Genomic DNA, 20435 nt, shown 5'->3' on the forward strand with positions numbered 1-20435 from the left:
TGTGGTGTTTGTACCAGACAGTGGATTGTAGGATAGGCCTACTGTACAATACAATATTTGACACAAAAATGCTGCAGTAGTGTTTTCCCTTCACTCCTTTGTGAGTCACAAATCAGCTGGCAAAGCATTACAGTCTCATAATATTGCTTTGCATTTACAAGGATTTAGCTCAACAATACACAAACCTAACACATCATTCCCCCCTCCCCATTGATCCTCCATCCCTGCAGCACCCTCTCCGATGAAGTAGTCCATAGGCTGACTACAGTCAAATGTCTTTCACTATTCCCAGGCTGTGTATCCCAACAAATTAAAAATATTGATTAATATCCTGGTCATTGAGCAAATGTGTTTAAGGTATATGGAGCATTATGTAATCAGACAGCATAGCTCAAGTTCATACTCAATATGGATTGTTCAATAAAGACACAACAACCATTTATTTGCAAAGTAGCCTAAACTTTATTATAGGACAAACCCAGAAGAGATCAACTTTTTTCATGTTTCATAACAGTTTAAGCACCAAGCATGCATTTTCCCAACTTTTGTTAGAGAACAAATGTGCAAATGCGCAATCCTGTAGATTTCGCCAAAACTTTGTTGTAGAACAAACACAGAAGAGAAACTTCTGCAGGCCATGCAAGATAAAATCAATAAAAGTAAAACAAAATCTTGGCCTGTGTGTGTGTGTTGGTGTGTGCGTGTGTGTGTGTTGGTGTGTGCGTGTGCCATGGGAGCTACTTTGGAAATTGTACATCTTGTACCAAGTACCTCCCATAGCCTGTGTTTAAGCACCAAGCATGCATTTTTCCAACTTTTGTTGGCAGAGAACAAATGTGCAATCCTGTAGATTTCAAAGCTACTCTTCCTGGGAAAGGTGAGGCTACAACCACAGTGGTGGTGACTGCCCTTTCTGCAGCCCAAATTGCATTTGTAGATCACATATTCTGAACAACAAAAGAATAATTAAATAAGAAATAGATATAAACATCAAATAGCCTGCTAACGTTACATGAAACAATTGAATGGCAACTTCACTTCATTACTAATAACATTACTTTCAGAACCTTTTTTAATTTCAGAACCAATCCATACAGTTTCATAGAAGACCATGATACAGGGCTAAGGGCTTAACTATCAATCTCAAACATACCTCCATAATGTACCACCGTTTTCAAATGGCTCTGCATGTGCGTTTCCACCCTGGCATAGTCACCCTTGTACTCTGGGCAGAAAGGGCAGTGGAGCAGCGTGCATCCTGGGTCTGAACAACTTCGTAATTGCGGCTTCTGACCGCTAGACAGTATGGAATAATGTAATTGCAGTGATAGGAAGACATATGGAGAACATCAACTTATTAGAGAACATTATCCAACTTCTGCTAAGATTCTAGTAGTGATCAACTAACAGGCCTCTAAAGTCAAACTGACTATTCCTGGATTTCATCAGATCCCTTTCCACAGGTGTATACAATCAAGCCTTGATTATCAATGCAGACTGCATGGTGCTTGATTGTATATTGATGTATACACCTGTGTAAAGGGACCTGATGAAACACATGAATACAGTATTAGTAATTGTACTGGTCAAACGTTGTAGAACTCCTAGATGTCTTTGTTTTACATGACAACTCTCAATAATTCTTTATGTCAATAGGAACATAACAAATGAATCTTTTGGTTTTTAATTATGGCATCACTCATGTAGCAAATGCATCACATCACTGCAAGGATCTTCGGCATAGCCAAAACAAATTCAGCTCCACTACAGTCACTCTAATCAGAATTTAGGGTAATTTGGTGTTAACTGTAACCATTTTTGAGGCCGTTTAAAACGCACCAAATCAACAGGCCACCTGTTCACCACTCAACAGCCTCAGAAAATAGTTACAGTTAACCCCAAAGTACCGAATTTAGTTAGGCCTACGTTACGTCTTCACTTTATATGGGTTTAGTTGAAAACAATGTGCGTTGCTGGCATGCTTTTAACGTTACCACATAAACACGATGACTAATTTTATCACGTACCATTTTAAGTAGGCCTGCATATTTTCATACAAACAAACAAGCAACATATCACAAGCAAACAATCTATTCCTCCGTTCTGCTTACTTTTGCCTTGCTACCCATATTCTAATATAGCCTAACGCTGGAATTGCTTAAATGGTAGTAGCCTATAAGACATAGTTATAGATATAGAAGTTACTTAGGCTACGTCTCGTCGGTTTAGCTTCAGTTTCTCTGCTATCGTAGCTTCTGCGTGGCTTCGCCTTCGACGAAGACTTCAGAGGACTTTTACCATAGACAGTAAAAGATATGGACAGAGCTATCACGTAGACGGCAGCAGAGACCGAGGAAGCAAATTTCAACGGTTTTTTTAGGTCTTCTTATTCCGTCATAGGTCTCCTGCGCAGGCTCAGTTGTCGTACATGTGACGTAGGCACGTAGTCTGACCGAGTCTGACCTATGGCGACGCTTTACTCTCGCTGGACGCATGCGCCTTTAACACTTTAGCATTGACTTCGGAAAAACGTTAATTACTCAGCCGATACGACAGTTACGAGATTATTATGTCAATTTCACAATGTAGTATGTACCCCGACAATAGAAAATGTTCATATAAAGGCTTAAAACGCTTCAGCTCTAACGTAATTTGATGTCAAAGTGGCGCTTACGCCCCATAGGATTCAATGGAATGGCCAGCTAGCCACGGTCTTCTCGTTAGCATGGCGGCCGCCATACTGTCTACACTCTCAGAACGTTCGCTGCCCCCTTGACTTTTACAAACTGACAAAAGAGTCAAAATCCGGAAATTAAGCATTTCCCAGAATGCAGTGCAAAACTCCTTCTGATTGGTTGACTATTCACGACAGGAACGCCTAGTTGGGGAGTTTCTTGCAACATATGTAACGCCCATGCCGCAGACCGACCCTCCTCATGGTAGAGGGCCGTGACATACCCTCTCCCATAGACCTCTGAAGTTCGCCTACAAAAAAGCTGCCATCTTTGAGATTCGGTATCTGGCGATTTTTCCTATGGGAAAATAACATGGGGATTTTGAATTATCGCACCTGTTAAACTCTCGCGAGGACGATATAGTCTTAAATAAAGACGTTTTCCTGAACACACTTTTGTCCTCTGCCTTCTTGTGCATACTGTGATCTCCGGTACGTGAAGTCGGCACACTTTGATTTTTGCTACCCCAGAGCTAACTGGCTAACTAACTTAATGGCAAGTTGCATTGCAAGTTAGCTCTGGGGTAGCGAAAATCAAAGTCTGCCGTCTTCGCGTACCGGAGATCACATATTCCTCTCGAAGGCAGAGGACAAAAGTGTGTTCAGGAAAACACCTGAATTTCCGATTTTGTCATCCCCGCGAGAGTTTAACAGGTGTGATAATTCCAAATCCCCATGTTAATTTCCCATAGGAAAAATCGTCAGATACCGTAACTCCTTATATGGGCAAAGATGGTAGCTTTTTTTGTAGGCGAACTTCAGAGGTCTATAAGAGCAGGGTTCCCACCAGGCACACAGAACAAACAATTACCAACTATCAGTTTGAAGCTGTTAAGATTTACCATGCCAGCAACATTCCTAAAATCTATTTGTAGACTGCTGTTATGCACATTGCCATTTTGTGAATCACATATTGTAGATGTGGTCTGACCTTTGACCTCTCCAAACTTTACTAGCCCGAACTGCCTGCAAGGATGACCAGTATCAGTGTGGGGACGGAAAGTGCATTCCCCAAAACTACGTCTGTGATGGAGATCCTGACTGCCCTGACCATAGTGACGAGAGGAACTGCTGTGAGCTTAAACTTTTCACATTGACGTGATTTCTTATTTTTCTCTCTCTTTCTCTCGCTGTCTCTTGCATTATTTGTCTAACAAAAAGCCATCTATACTAGCCTTATACTATACTACGCTTTGGGAACCAAACATTAATTTTCTCATATTTGAGGCATGGTTTACGAATTCCCAGAGACGTTTTTGGGCTCTACGGATGTCTTTCAAATGAGTCTGTGCATAGCTCATAGGCTAGCCAGTCGTATCAGTTAGCCTATACGAGATAACGGCACCACATTTCAGTTCACTTTCAATTTCTCTCGTCTACATTCACAATATGTTGCCCCTGTTTCACCAAGCACTAGTCTACAGTCATACAAACACCACTCCTTTCACATCTTGCATGCCCACTTTGCAATGTTTCTTTGTTGAAATGTTTGCAGATTATTAAAGTGGAAATCACAAAATCATTAAAGGGATAATCCGGAGTGAAATGCACTTTAGATCAATTTTTCGGACTATTGGGAGTACATACGTTGAGTTGACACCAAAATCATGTCATTCGGATGTATTTTGAGAAAGTTCGAGTTCACCGTTTTTAGCCAAAACTCGTTAGCCTGGAAGTGACCGGGGCAGGTCCTTTCGCCACTACAAAACGCTATTTTTATACCTCTTCTACTGTTCCAAACAACGCTACACTTACGTGGTAGTGAGTAGAGGGTCCCCAAAGCCAAACCGAAGTATCCTCACGTCTTTATGTGGTCGGATAGAGAGTCCAGAATGAATTTAATCGAGTCAGTACCTTTCCGGAAATGTTAGTAAAGTGTTGTTGAAACGTTGCGCAGCTGCCGCAGCGACATTTCCGGAAGGTACTGACTCGATTAAATTCATTCTGGACTCTCTATCCGACCACATAAAGACGTGGGGATACTTCGGTTTGGCTTTAGGGACCCTCTACTCACTACCACGTAAGTGTAGCGTTGTTTGGAACAGTAGAAGAGGTATAAAAATAGCGTTTTGTAGTGGCGAAAGGACCTGCCCCGGTCACTTCCAGGCTAACGAGTTTTGGCTAAAAACGGTGAACTCGAACTTTCTCAAAATATATCCGAATGACATGATTTTGGTGTCAACTCAACGTATGTACTCCCAATAGTCCGAAAAATTGATCTAAAGTGCATTTCACTCCGGATTATCCCTTTAATGGTGATGGTAATATGTTAAAATATAGTATATTGATGTTTCACTCACATCATAAATAATGACACACTGCTCTCCCCTACATAAAAGTGCATGAGCTGCTTTTAGTGACAAATATCGGTATCGGTATTGGTATCGGATATGCTGGCCCTATATTTATTTGGTATCGGATCGATACCAAATGTTGCAGTATCGTACAACACGAACACACAGAACACATCTTATGGGCGTATTCTGTCTAGCTTGAAGCTGTTAAGATTTACCATGCAAACAACATTCCTAAAATCTATTCATAGACTGCTGTTATGCACATTTCCATTTTGTGAATCACATACTGTAGATGTGGTCTGACCTTTGACCTTTCCGACCTTTACTAGCCCGAATTGCCTGCAATAATGACAAATATCATTGTGGGGACGGAAAGTGCATTCCCCAACGCTACGTCTGTGATGGAGATTATGACTGCGCTGACCGGAGTGACGAGAGGAACTGCTGTGAGCTTAAACTTTTCACGTTATTGTGATTTCTTATTTCTCTCTCTCTCTTTCTCTCGCTGGCTCTTGCATTATTTGTCTAACAAAAAGCCAATGAGATGTGGTTTGGAAACCAAACATTCATTTTCAAGAAAAAAATAGTAGATCTATAAAATAAGGTAATGGTTAACAAAAGCAAAAACGCCTCAGCCATCATCTGGCCTGCTGGCCTCGCAGGGTGAGCAAAGAGAATGAAACACTCCAGCAGACTGAACTTTAATCAGCCAGCCTGCAAAACACACAGACAAAGACAGGGACACCTACAGTAATTTCCTGCATATAAGCCGCATTGTGTATAAGCCGCAGGACAGTGTTAAAGGGATATTCCGCCATTTTTGGAAATACGCTCATTTTCCACCTCCCCTCGAGCAAAACAATCGATATTTACCTTGTTCCCGTTCATCCAGCCATTCTGTGAGTCTGGCGATACAACTTTTAGCTTCAGCCTAGCATAGATCACTGAATCGGATTAGACCATTAGCTTCTCGCCTGCTAGCTTCATGTTTAAAAGTGACTACGATTTCTGATAATTTTCCCATTTAAAACGTGTCTCCTCTCAAGTTAGAAAGTGCAATAAGACCAACTGAAAATGAAACCTGGCGTTTTTCTAGGCTGATTTGACATGGAACTACACTCTCATCTGGCGTAATAATCAAGGCAACTTGCAAACGTACCATAGGTGCAGTGATATCGTACGCAGCATCTGAAAATAGTCCCCATAGACATCAAGCAGTAGTAGTGCCAGTAGCTGCAAGTTGCCTTGATTATTACGCCAGATGAGAATGTAGTTCCATGTCAAATCAGCCTAGAAAAACGGCAGGGTTCATTTTCAGTTGGTCTTATTGCACTTTCTAACTTGAGAGGACACACGTTTTAAATGGGAAAATTACCAGAAATATTAGTCACTTTTAAACATGAAGCTAGCAGGCGAGAAGCTAATGGTCTAATCCGATTCAATGATCTATGCTAGGCTGAAGCTAAAAGTTGTATCGCCAGACTCACAGAATGGCTGGATGAACGGGAACAAGGTAAATATCGATTGTTTTGCTCGAGGGAAGGTGGAAAATGAGCGTATTTCCACAAATGGCGGAATATCCCTTTAAAAGAAGCAAAACCATATTAACACCATATTAACTGCCCCCCTGTATTAACCTCATATCGGAAGAAATTTTGCAAAATCAATGTATAAGCCGCGGCTATTAGTCAGGAAATTACGGTAGTGCCCCGGTGGAGCCCTGCGGACTACAGAGAGAGGGCACAGGCACCCATAGTAGAGGGCCGTGACATACCCTCTCCCATAAGAGCAGGGTTCCCACCAGGCACACCGAATAAACAATTACCTCTATCAGTTTGAAGCTGTTAAGATTTACCATGCCAGCAACATTCCTAAAATCTATTTCTAGAATTCTGTTAAGCACATTTCCATTTTGTGAATTACATACTGTAGATATGGTCTGACCTTTGACCTCTCAAACCTTTACTAGCCTGCAAGGATGACGAGTATCAGTGTGGGGACGGAAAGTGCATTCCCCAACGCTGGGTCTGTGATGAAGGCCTTGACTGCTCTGATGGGAGTGACGAGAGGAACTGCTGTGAGTTTAAATGATTTTTGTCTTTGTTTCAGATGGATCATGGAGTCTTCTTGTAGCCAACTGAAAATTGTCTCTCCCTAATTTAGAGTTAAGCAATATGGCACCAGTGAGAGTGGGGTTGGTACAGTATATCCACCGCTGTGGTATGGGCGTAGGCAAGAGCCCAGAGGCCGAATGTCACCGGTGACCCCAGCCTTGTGTATAGCCCTTGCCAACCAGTGTTGCCAACTTAGCGATATTTAGCGAGATTTCAGACCCCCTTTTTATTTTAAAAAAAGCGACTTGCGACGAATCTAGCTACTTTTCTGGCGTTCTTGAAGAGTTTTGGAGACTCTAATTAAGGCATTCAGATCCATTTCCAAAAGATGTTGGGAACTGAAACTACGGCTGTGGTGTGGCTGTAGCCAAGAGGCCAGAGGCTGAGTGTCACAGCCAACTACAACCACGAGTAAATGACTGCGTTTACATGCACTTTAGTATCCCGGTTATGATCAGGGTTTTGAAGTATCCCGGTTTTGTATTTGCGCATGTAAACATCATACCCCGATTTCGGAACCCCGGATAAGCCCTTATCATAACGAGTAGAGCTATCCCGGTTATGCTTGGTGGTGTACTCCCAGAGTAACCGGGATACTGTTCCATGTATACACCTTATGCCGGTTTCTCAGGCAAAACACGTATTATATTAGTAACCGGGATACGGAGTGCTAATAGAACTTTATTATTGGTAACCGGAATACTGTTATTCGTCATGTAAACAGGGATATTAATAACCGGGTTTTTCTGTGTTCATATAAACACCATATCCTGAATATGATCAAAATCGGGATAAGCCTCATAACCGGAATACTAAAGTGCATGTAAACGCAGTCAATCTTTTCTCAACGCTACAATTATAACAATGATGACCATGCCGAAAATCCAGTCTCTCAGGCCATCCAAATGAGCACATATTGTACTCTAGAGTACTGTACTGTAGCTATACTGACATCAGGGACAATAATGGCTGCAATTGTTAATCATAATGATCATCGTTGACCCTAATAGCCCACTACTCATCCTGTTCACTGTTGCACTCATTTTCAACTCAAGATAACAGACTTGGCCTTGGTAACTTGGTAACTTGGCCTGTTTTGAAAATCAAGTATACTATTCAAGAGTTGCATACATTAACCTGTTGGTGGTTTTCAAGAACTTCAGCAGCAGGCATGTCATTTTGTGAAATTAAGCAATGAATGCACCGCCCCCAAAAGAATAAACAACACATTTTGATCATCTGCAAAGGCATAAGACACGATTCAACCCAGGACAGTTCTGTAAGAACTACATTTTCTCTATTTTTATATCCACAATGGCACTGGATGACACCAAGTAGGTTGACTTTTTCTAATGCTTAAGACACCATTTGTGACCCTGCAAGGCAAAACCAGTCGCTTTGCGCTCGATGCTATATTGAGAAAATCCATGATAAATAAGCATACGGGCTAAAATGTTGAATTTCACGTTTTTGCTTAATTCGACAGTATACAGTCTACACTTTCATCATGAACAAATTTCACGGAAAAACACAAGTTTTGACTCTTAAACCCGGTGAAGACACATCAGCAGTCATTCCCGTTATCTACGCCGCCTAAAAGGGTGATTTTCTCCTATTCTGGCATGTCTTGATGGGAGAACCATGGCAACTTTGAATGCAGTTAGTTAGCTTAGTTTATGGCCGTTTATTCGTTCGTTTGCCTACCGATCGAAGCACCAACAAGGAAGTCAATCAGTGAAGTTGGAAATGTTATACACAGATTGCACCTAACTGGGCATATTCTATCCCGTTTGAAACCGTGAAGACTCACTATACAAGCAACAATACTGAATTCTATTTATTTATCATTTATTAAAGAAAGAATAGTAGCTCTACAAAATAAGCTAATGGTTAACTAAAGCAAAAACACCTCAGCCATCATCTGGCCTGCTGGCCTCACAGGCAGGGTGAGCAGAGAGAATGAAACACTCCAGCAGACTGAACTTTAGTCAGCCAGCCTGCAACACACACAGACAAAGACACAGGCGCCCATGGTAGAGGGCCGTGACATACCCTCTCCCATAAGAGCAGAGTTCCCACCAGGCACACAGAACAAACAATTACCAATAACCAGTTGAAGCTGTTAAGATTTACCATGCCAGCAACATTCCTAAATTCTATTTCTGTATTTCTTTTATGCACATTGCCACCTTTGACCTCCAAACTTTACTAGCCTGCAAGGATGACCAGTATCAGTGTGGAGACGGAAAGTGCATTCCCCTACGCTACGTCTGTGATGGAGGATTTGACTGCTCTGACCGGAGTGACGAGAGGAACTGCTGTGAGCTTAAACTTTTCACATTAATGTGATTTCTTATTTCTCTCTCTCTTTCTCTTGCTGGCTCTTGCATTATTTGTCTAACAAAAAGCCATCTATACTAGCCTGGTTAACGTCACCACATCTCAATGAGATGTGGTTTGGAAACCAAACATGCATTTTCTGGTATTTGTGTTTGGCTCAAAACCATGACAAAGTGTGGGGACAACACGGAGGATAACAATAATATTAATAATTTATTAAAGAAAAAAAATAGTAGATCTATAAAGTAAGGTAATTGTTAACAAAAACAAAAACACCTCAGGCTGAACTTTAATCAGCCAGCCTACAAAACACACACAGACAAAGACAGGGACACCTAGTGCCCCGGTGGAGCCCTGCGGACTACAGAGGGAGGGCACAGGCGCCCATGGTAGAGGGCCGTGACATACCCTCTCCCATAAGAGCAGGGTTCCCACCAGGCACACAGAACAAACAATTACCAATAACCAGTTGAAGCTGTTAAGATTTACCATGCCAGCAACATTCCTAAAATCTATTTCTAAACTGCTGTTATGCACATTGCCATTTTGTGAATCACATACTGTAGATGTGGTCTGACCTTTGACCTCTCAAACCTTTACTAGCCTGCAAGGATGACGAGTATCAGTGTGGGGACGGAAAGTGCATTCCCCGACACTGGGTCTGTGATGGAGGCCTTGACTGCTCTGATGGGAGTGAAGAGAGGAACTGCTGTGAGTTTAAATGATTTTTGTCTTTGTTTCAGATGGATCATGGAGTCTTCTTGTAGCCAACTGAAAATTGTCTCTCCCTATTTTAGAGTTAAGCAATATGGGACCAGTGAGAGTGGGGTTGGTAAAGTATATCCACCCCTGTGGTATGGGCGTAGGCAAGAGCCCAGAGGCCGAATGTCACTGGTGACCCCCGCTTTGTGTATAGCCCTTGCCAACCATTGTTGCCAACTTAGCGATATTTAGCGAGATTTCAGACCCCCCAACGACTTTAAAAAAAAAAAAAAAAAAAAACGACTAGCGACAAATCTAGCTACTTTTCTGGCGTTCTTGAAGAGTTTTGGAAACTCTAACGCAATGGATATCTGCACATAACGTCACTTTTTACTGTTCTGAGCTCTGCTGTATGGTGTGTGTGTGTGTGTGTGTGTGTGATTGCCCCTCGCCCCTCCTTCGCCTCTCTCCCGCGGCTGCTAGCTCCGCTCAGTGGCAGTCCGAGCTGCTATTGTCTGCAGTGTTTGAGCGGCCAGAATCCATTAGGGGGATCCGACTTGATGCACCTTCATAAGACGACTGCAAACATGGTTATTTTTTTATGTATGTTTTCATGTTTCATGAATAATCACGGTTGCAGTCGTTTTAAGAAGGTGCATCAAGTCGAATCCCCATAATGCGAGACAACGGTCTGGATTCTGGCCGCTCGAACACTGCAGGAAGTTGCTCGGACAGAATAGCCTCCAAGAAATGCAAGCCAGTATTACAGATCTGCCAAGCATACTGTGATGTCAACTTTTCTGGGGCTTGTTGAGTTGGAGGGGGGAGATGTCAGGTCAATTGCCCGTGCTGTTGTGGCATTCCTAGACAGATGTGGACTCAAAAAGAGTAAACTGATAGGAATAAGGACGGACAATGCCTCGGTTATGACCGGTGTCAATGATGGGGTCCATAAGTTACTGCAGGAGGAGCATGGCCTCAAAGACCTGATACTTGTACGATGCGTGTGCCATTCCCTACAGCTAGCGGTGACACACGCATCCAACGACACCCTCCCTCGTAGTGTCGAGTATTTAGTGCGTGAGACATATAACTGGTTCTCAGTGTCCCCTAAGCGTAAAGAGGCCTATAAGGCTATGAGACAATCAACTGTAGAGACAGACCTCTCCAAGCTGCAAAGGTCTGTGCCACATGTTGGTTGTCTATAGAACCTGCAGTCTCACGTATACTGGACCATTGGGAGGAGCTTGGCTTCATTTTGCAATGACGAAGTCAAGTGAGCATTGTTACATAGCCGAGGTCCTTCACAACACATTCAGTGACCCCCAGAACATTCAACAAGGTGGTGGTGGTGGTCACAGAGGTACCTCACTGTAGAAATGCAAAGCACTAAGATCAATTTCCAAAAGATGTTGGGAACTGAAACTACGGCTGTGATGTGGCTGTAGCCAAGAGGCCAGAGGCCGAGTGTCACAGCCAACCACAACCACGAGTAAATATTTTGCCAACGCTTCAATTATAACAATGATGACCTGACCATGGCGAAAAGCCAGTCTCTCTGGCCATCCAAATATTGTACTCTAGAGTAGCTATACTGACATCGGGGACTATAATGGCTGCGATTGTTGATCATAATGATCATCGTTGACCCTAATAGCCCACTACTCATCCTGTTCACTGTTGCACTCATTTTCAACTCAAGATAACAGACAGTAACTTCGCCTGTTTTGAAAATCAAGTATATTGTTCAAGAGTTGCATACATTAACCTGTTGGTGGTTTTCAAGAACTTGAGCAGCAGGCATGTCATTTTGTGAAACTAATCAATGAATGCACCGCCCCCAAAAGAATAAGCAACACATTTTGATTCCTAAAATCTATTTCTAGACTGCTGTTATGCACATTTCCATTTTGTGAATTACATACTGTAGATATGGTCTGACCTTTGACCTCTCCGACCTTTACTAGCCTGCAATGATGACGAGTTTCAGTGTGGGAACAAAAAGTGCATTCCCCAACGCTACGTCTGTAATGGAGGATTTGACTGCTCTGACCGGAGTGACGAGAGGAACTGCTGTGAGATTAAACTTTTCACGTTAATGTGATTTCTTATTTCTCTCTCTCTCTTTCTCTCACTGGCTCTTGCATTATTTGTCTAACAAAAAGCCATCTATACTAGCCTGATTAACGTCACCACATCTCAATGAGATGTGGTTTGGAAACGAAACATGCATTTTCTGGTATTTGAGTTTGGCTCAAAACCATGACAAAGTGTGGGGACAACACGGAGGATAACAATAATATTAATGATTTATTAAAGAAAAAAAATAATAGATCTATATAGTAAGGTAATGGTTAACAAAAGCAAAAACACCTCAGGCTGAACTTTAATCAGCCAGCCTACAAAACACACACAGACAAAAACAGGGACACCTAGTGCCCCGGTGGAGCCCTGCGGACTCTAGAGAGAGGGAACAGGCGCCCATGGTAGAGGGCCGTGACATACCCTCTCCCATAAGAGCAGGGTTCCCACCAGGCACACAGAACAAACAATTACCAATTATCAGTTTGAAGCTGTTAAGATTTACCATGCAAGCAACATTCCTAAAATCTATTTCTAGACTGCTGTTATGCACATTTCCATTTTGTGAATCACATACTGTAGATGTGGTCTGACCTTTGACCTCTCCAACCTTTACTAGCCCAAACTGGCTGCAATGATGACCGGTATCAGTGTGGAGACGGAAAGTGCATTCCCCAACTCTTCCTCTGTGATGGAGATTTTGACTGTGCTGACCGGAGTGACGAGAGGAACTGCTGTGAGCTTAAACTTTTCACGTTAATGTGATTTCTTATTTCTCTCTCTTTCTCTCTTGCTGGCTCTTGCATTATTTGTCTAACAAAAAGCCATCTATACTAGCCTGGTTAATGTCACCACATCTCAATGAGATGTGGTTTGGAAGCCAAACATGCATTTTCTGGTATTTGAGTTTGGCTCAAAACCATGACAAAGTGTGGGGACAACACGGAGGATAACAATAATATTAATTATTAAAGAGAAAAAATAGTAGATCTATGAAGTAAGCTAATGGTTAACAAAAGCAAAAACGCCTCAGCCATCATCTGGCCTGCTGGCCTCACAGGCGGGGTGAGCAGAGAGAATGAAACACTCCAGCAGACTGAACTTTGATCAGCCAGCCTTCAAAACACACAGACAAAGACAGGGACACCTACAGTAATGCCACGGTGGAGCCCTGCGGACTACAGAGAGAGGGCACAGGCGCCCATGGTAGAGGGCCGTGACATACCCTCTCCCATAAGAGCAGGGTTCCCACCAGGCACACAGAACAAACAATTACTAATTATCAGCTTGAAGCTGTTAAGATTTACCATGCAAGCAACATTCCTAAAATCTATTTCTAGACTGCTGTTATGCACATTGCCATTTTGTGAATCACATACTGTAGATGTGGTCTGACCTTTGACCTCTCCAAACTTTACTAGCCCGAACTGCCTGCAATGATGACCAGTATCAGTGTGGGGACGGAAAGTGCATTCCCCAACGCTACGTCTGTAATGGAGGATTTGACTGCAGAGACAAGAGTGACGAGAGGAACTGCTGTGAGATTAAACTTTTCACGTTAATGTGATTTCTTATTTCTCTCTCTCTCTTTCTCTCACTGGCTCTTACATTATTTGTCTAACAAAAAGCCATCTATACTAGCCTGATTAACGTCACCACATCTCAATGAGATGTGGTTTGGAAACGAAACATGCATTTTCTGGTATTTGAGTTTGGCTCAAAACCATGACAAAGTGTGGGGACAACACGGAGGATAACAATAATATTAATGATTTATTAAAGAAAAAAAATAGTAGATCTATATAGTAAGGTAATGGTTAACAAAAGCAAAAACACCTCAGGCTGAACTTTAATCAGCCAGCCTACAAAACACACACAGACAAAAACAGGGACACCTAGTGCCCCGGTGGAGCCCTGCGGACTCTAGAGAGAGGGCACAGGCGCCCATGGTAGAGGGCCGTGACATACCCTCTCCCATAAGAGCAGGGTTCCCACCTGGCACACAGAACAAACAATTACCAATTATCAGTTTGAAGCTGTTAAGATTTACCATGCAAGCAACATTTCTAAAATCTATTTCTAGACTGCTGTTATGCACATTTCCATTTTGTGAATCACATACTGTAGATGTGGTCTGACCTTTGACCTCTCAAACCTTTACTAGCCTGCAAGGATGACGAGTATCAGTGTGGGGACGGAAAGTGCATTCCCCGACACTGGGTCTGTGATGGAGGCCTTGACTGCTCTGATGGGAGTGAAGAGAGGAACTGCTGTGAGTTTAAATGATTTTTGTCTTTGTTTCAGATGGATCATGGAGTCTTCTTGTAGCCAACTGAAAATTGTCTCTCCCTATTTTAGAGTTAAGCAATATGGGACCAATGAGAGTGGGGTTGGTAAAGTATATCCACCCCTGTGGTATGGGCGTAGGCAAGAGCCCAGAGGCCGAATGTCACTGGTGACCCCCGCTTTGTGTATAGCCCTTGCCAACCATTGTTGCCAACTTAGCGATATTTAGCGAGATTTCAGACCCCCCAACGACTTTAAAAAAATAAATAAAAAAAAACGACTAGCGACAAATCTAGCTACTTTTCTGGCGTTCTTGAAGAGTTTTGGAAACTCTAACGCAATGGATATCTGCACATAACGTCACTTTTTACTGTTCTGAGCTCTGCTGTATGGTGTGTGTGTGTGTGTGTGTGTGTGTAATTGCCCCTCGCCCCTCCTTCGCCTCTCTCCCGCGGCTGCTAGCTCCGCTCAGTGGCAGTCCGAGCTGCTATTGTCTGCAGTGTTTGAGCGGCCAGAATCCATTAGGGGGATCCGACTTGATGCACCTTCATAAGACGACTGCAAACATGGTTATTTTTTTATGTATGTTTTCATGTTTCATGAATAATCACGGTTGCAGTCGTTTTAAGAAGGTGCATCAAGTCGAATCCCCATAATGCGAGACAACGGTCTGGATTCTGGCCGCTCGAACACTGCAGGAAGTTGCTCGGACAGAATAGCCTCCAAGAAATGCAAGCCAGTATTACAGATCTGCCAAGCATACTGTGATGTCAACTTTTCTGGGGCTTGTTGAGTTGGAGGGGGGAGATGTCAGGTCAATTGCCCGTGCTGTTGTGGCATTCCTAGACAGATGTGGACTCAAAAAGAGTAAACTGATAGGAATAAGGACGGACAATGCCTCGGTTATGACCGGTGTCAATGATGGGGTCCATAAGTTACTGCAGGAGGAGCATGGCCTCAAAGACCTGATACTTGTACGATGCGTGTGCCATTCCCTACAGCTAGCGGTGACACACGCATCCAACGACACCCTCCCTCGTAGTGTCGAGTATTTAGTGCGTGAGACATATAACTGGTTCTCAGTGTCCCCTAAGCGTAAAGAGGCCTATAAGGCTATGAGACAATCAACTGTAGAGACAGACCTCTCCAAGCTGCAAAGGTCTGTGCCACATGTTGGTTGTCTATAGAACCTGCAGTCTCACGTATACTGGACCATTGGGAGGAGCTTGGCTTCATTTTGCAATGACGAAGTCAAGTGAGCATTGTTACATAGCCGAGGTCCTTCACAACACATTCAGTGACCCCCAGAACATTCAACAAGGTGGTGGTGGTGGTCACAGAGGTACCTCACTGTAGAAATGCAAAGCACTAAGATCAATTTCCAAAAGATGTTGGGAACTGAAACTACGGCTGTGATGTGGCTGTAGCCAAGAGGCCAGAGGCCGAGTGTCACAGCCAACCACAACCACGAGTAAATATTTTGCCAACGCTTCAATTATAACAATGATGACCTGACCATGGCGAAAAGCCAGTCTCTCTGGCCATCCAAATATTGTACTCTAGAGTAGCTATACTGACATCGGGGACTATAATGGCTGCGATTGTTGATCATAATGATCATCGTTGACCCTAATAGCCCACTACTCATCCTGTTCACTGTTGCACTCATTTTCAACTCAAGATAACAGACAGTAACTTCGCCTGTTTTGAAAATCAAGTATATTGTTCAAGAGTTGCATACATTAACCTGTTGGTGGTTTTCAAGAACTTGAGCAGCAGGCATGTCATTTTGTGAAATTAATCAATGAATGCACCGCCCCCAAAAGAATAAGCAACATATTTTGATTCCTAAAATCTATTTCTAGACTGCTGTTATGCACATTTCCATTTTGTGAATTACATACTGTAGATATGGTCTGACCTTTGACCTCTCCGACCTTTACTAGCCTGCAATGATGACGAGTTTCAGTGTGGGAACAAAAAGTGCATTCCCCAACGCTACGTCTGTGATGGAGATCTTGACTGCTCTGACCGGAGTGACGAGAGGAACTGCTGTGAGATTAAACTTTTCACGTTAATGTGATTTCTTATTTCTCTCTCTCTCTTTCTCTCACTGGCTCTTGCATTATTTGTCTAACAAAAAGCCATCTATACTAGCCTGATTAACGTCACCACATCTCAATGAGATGTGGTTTGGAAACGAAACATGCATTTTCTGGTATTTGAGTTTGGCTCAAAACCATGACAAAGTGTGGGGACAACACGGAGGATAACAATAATATTAATGATTTATTAAAGAAAAAAAATAGTAGATCTATATAGTAAGGTAATGGTTAACAAAAGCAAAAACACCTCAGGCTGAACTTTAATCAGCCAGCCTACAAAACACACACAGACAAAAACAGGGACACCTAGTGCCCCGGTGGAGCCCTGCGGACTCTAGAGAGAGGGCACAGGCGCCCATGGTAGAGGGCCGTGACATACCCTCTCCCATAAGAGCAGGGTTCCCACCAGGCACACAGAACAAACAATTACCAATTATCAGTTTGAAGCTGTTAAGATTTACTATGCAAGCAACATTCCTAAAATCTATTTCTAGACTGCTGTTATGCACATTTCCATTTTGTGAATCACATACTGTAGATGTGGTCTGACCTTTGACCTCTCCAACCTTTACTAGCCCAAACTGGCTGCAATGATGACCGGTATCAGTGTGGAGACGGAAAGTGCATTCCCCAACGCTACCTCTGTGATGGAGATTTTGACTGTGCTGACCGGAGTGACGAGAGGAACTGCTGTGAGCTTAAACTTTTCACGTTAATGTGATTTCTTATTTCTCTCTCTTTCTCTCTTGCTGGCTCTTGCATTATTTGTCTAACAAAAAGCCATCTATACTAGCCTGGTTAACGTCACCACATCTCAATGAGATGTGGTTTGGAAACCAAACATGCTTTTTCTGGTATTTGAGTTTGGCTCAAAACCATGACAAAGTGTGGGGACAACACGGAGGATAACAATAATATTAATTATTAAAGAGAAAAAATTGTAGATCTATGAAGTAAGGTAATGGTTAACAAAAGCAAAAACGCCTCAGCCATCATCTGGCCTGCTGGCCTCACAGGCGGGGTGAGCAGAGAGAATGAAACACTCCAGCAGACTGAACTTTAATCAGCCAGCCTTCAAAACACACAGACAAAGACAGGGACACCTACAGTAATGCCACGGTGGAGCCCTGCGGACTACAGAGAGAGGGCACAGGCGCCCATGGTAGAGGGCCGTGACATACCCTCTCCCATAAGAGCAGGGTTCCCACCAGGCACACAGAACAAACAATTACTAATTATCAGCTTGAAGCTGTTAAGATTTACCATGCAAGCAACATTCCTAAAATCTATTTGTAGACTGCTGTTATGCACATTGCCATTTTGTGAATCACATACTGTAGATGTGGTCTGACCTTTGACCTCTCCAAACTTTACTAGCCCGAACTGCCTGCAAGGATGACCAGTATCAGTGTGGGGACGGAAAGTGCATTCCCCAACGCTACGTCTGTAATGGAGGATTTGACTGCAGAGACAGGAGTGACGAGAGGAACTGCTGTGAGCTTAAACTTTTCACGTTAACATGATTTCTTATTTCTCTCTCTCTTTCTCTCGCTGCCTCTTGCATTATTTCTATAACAAAAAGCCATCTATACTAGCCTGGCTAATGCCACCATAACTCAATGAGATGTGGTTTGGGAACCAAATGTAGCGGGTGGGGTGGGGATCGATACCAAATGTTGCAGTATCGTACAACACAAGGTTTTTACTCAGTTCGGATATGCTGACCTTCTCCCCTTTATATATGAATATAATACTCTCTAATACAGTACAATTCATTCCTGTTTTTTTTTTTTTTTCAGAGAAACAAGAGGAGACACTGTGAAAGTTTGATCCTTTAGAACAAGCTTGGTTTTTTCTATATTATTACTATGTTTAAATGATTAGTCATTTTTTTAGAGCTTCTTCTTTTAATTCCATGTTGTTTAAGCAAACATGCATCGAACATATACATTTGGGCAAAGAAACAAGATCATTATGATACGCCTAGGCCATGTGCATGTATAATACAAGAGTGCTTAAAGATTCCATCACCAAATGCCATTGATTAGCATTGTGTATTTTTCTTTTCATTTTGTACTTGTATATCATACAGAATATGCAGCATATACTTAAGAAGTTAATTAAATAGTACATGGATATCTATCTATCTATCTATCTATCTATCTATCTATCTATCTATCCAATTCATCTTTACCACTTGATGATAATAATAATCAGTTAAATCTTTGATGTTTAGTGTTGATTTATGTCAGTGTATCAAATAAATTCTTGCGTACAGCATATCTTTTCAAATTCATGTTTTACTTTTGTACACCATTTGTACCCTCTGCTTTTCCTGTGAATATATTTTGAATATATCTCCTTCATAATGTTTCATATACAGTTAATAACAAAATTGTTCATACCCTTGGCAAATGTTGATTTAATGCTGTTGAGGCCCTAGTTTTTAGGCAGGAACTGACATGCAACTTATGACACAAATCAACAAAACACGTGCAAATAGACAAAACACAGACATCTTAAAGGAACACTTCACCGTTTTTTCATTTTAAACTACGTTATTTCCCTAATTAAGACAAGTTGATACATACCTCTCACGTTTCAATGCGTGCACTCACTGGCTCTGACGCGCGGCACAACTTTGATAGCACTTGGCTAGCTCAATGCGTTCATTAGGATCCAAACCTAGATGAAGTTGCACGTCGTTTGCACCTGTCGGCCACCGTAAGGAATGATTCTTTGCCATTATGCTTTATGGCCTTGTGCTTTTTATTGGCTTAAGGTCTGGACTCTGGCCAGGCCGCTCTAAAATGTTGATATTATTCTCTGTTAACAATTTCTTGCCTTGTTTGGATATTTAGGATGTTTCTTTCTACCACATTGTCTTACAACCTTTTGGTATGTGGCAGTGTCGTTTTTAGTCAGAACAAATATATTGGTTAAAAGAAAATACAATAATCAATATTTGCCATGGGCATTAAAGATTTGATCTCAAATGTATAATGGCTGGCTACTAGATTATGTATGTCCATCAGACTGTGTGAGAATTGATAACGTGTTGTAACAGTGCCCTCTAGGTGAAAAGTTTGGAGGTTCATTTGTCAGCTCCAGATAGGCAGATCTAACGACACAAGACTGTGTGGGTACCTGATCTGCATGGGTTACCAGATCTGCATGGCTACGTCATGGTCGCCACCTGCATTTTGACAGAATGTTTCTGGAGATTAGAGCAGCAGTCCACCCTGAGTTCATAACGGCAGGGTAAGGAACATATAGGAAAAAGGAAAATATAGAAAAACCTTAACTTAAAGATGTTGTATGCGATTCTAGATGACTCACATTTGTGGATATTTGATCTTTATAGAATCATGACACAGTTATTGTAATATAAAGAGTCACACTATGCACACTATGGACTAATAGTGTTTGTACTTGTTCTGCCTTGGTTCTAATCTGCACACTCAACAACTGTTTTGTGCAACAGACAGTTGATTGAAGTCTAGGCACTATCTATATAGGGAAAATCCTGAAGCTTTCAAATTGTTTAGCATTTTTTATAGCATCTGTTTCTAGAGGGGTTCCAGTTGAACACGTTCAAAACCAACACAGACTTTGAAATGAAAATGAATCAGACTTTAGTGTAATGCTCTACAAAATGTCAACTCTAAAACTATTTTTTTTATTATTATTATTATTATTATTTCCACGTCTCCCCAAGTTACAATTAGCTCAGTGTTGTTTTCTGTGCCCCGGGAAATGAATGAGGAACACAGCT

At 42.2% G+C, this 20435-nt stretch overlaps 1 protein-coding gene and 1 long non-coding RNA gene across 3 annotated transcripts in view; one reads left to right on the forward strand and one right to left on the reverse strand.

Annotated features, from left to right (window-relative positions):
* LOC134087696 (low-density lipoprotein receptor-related protein 2-like) overlaps positions 1–18942 on the forward strand; it is a 33740-nt gene extending 14798 nt beyond the window's left edge. Inside the window, exons 10-22 of the mRNA XM_062541360.1 lie at positions 3691–3807; positions 5361–5477; positions 7001–7108; positions 9358–9465; positions 10089–10196; positions 12155–12262; positions 12889–13005; positions 13691–13807; positions 14434–14541; positions 16502–16609; positions 17236–17352; positions 18038–18154; positions 18460–18942. Coding sequence (XP_062397344.1) covers positions 3691–3807; positions 5361–5477; positions 7001–7108; positions 9358–9465; positions 10089–10196; positions 12155–12262; positions 12889–13005; positions 13691–13807; positions 14434–14541; positions 16502–16609; positions 17236–17352; positions 18038–18154; positions 18460–18461 — 1352 coding nt within the window. The 3' untranslated portion in view covers positions 18462–18942. The remainder of the gene's footprint in view (positions 1–3690; positions 3808–5360; positions 5478–7000; positions 7109–9357; positions 9466–10088; positions 10197–12154; positions 12263–12888; positions 13006–13690; positions 13808–14433; positions 14542–16501; positions 16610–17235; positions 17353–18037; positions 18155–18459) is intronic.
* Positions 439–2285, reverse strand: LOC134086889 (uncharacterized). 2 transcript variants are annotated; one of them, XR_009939779.1, is made up of 3 exons: positions 2215–2285; positions 1154–1296; positions 439–947 (listed from the first exon to the last, which is right to left on the reverse strand). It is a non-coding gene; the product is annotated as an uncharacterized LOC134086889 (long non-coding RNA). The 2 variants fall into 2 exon arrangements; XR_009939778.1 differs by lacking the exon at positions 2215–2285 and having other exon boundaries at positions 1154–1709.
* Positions 18943–20435: the final 1493 nt, after the last annotated feature.

The sequence above is a fragment of the Sardina pilchardus genome, chromosome 7 (assembly GCF_963854185.1).
Source record: "Sardina pilchardus chromosome 7, fSarPil1.1, whole genome shotgun sequence".
Classification (NCBI taxonomy): Eukaryota; Metazoa; Chordata; class Actinopteri; order Clupeiformes; family Clupeidae; genus Sardina; species Sardina pilchardus.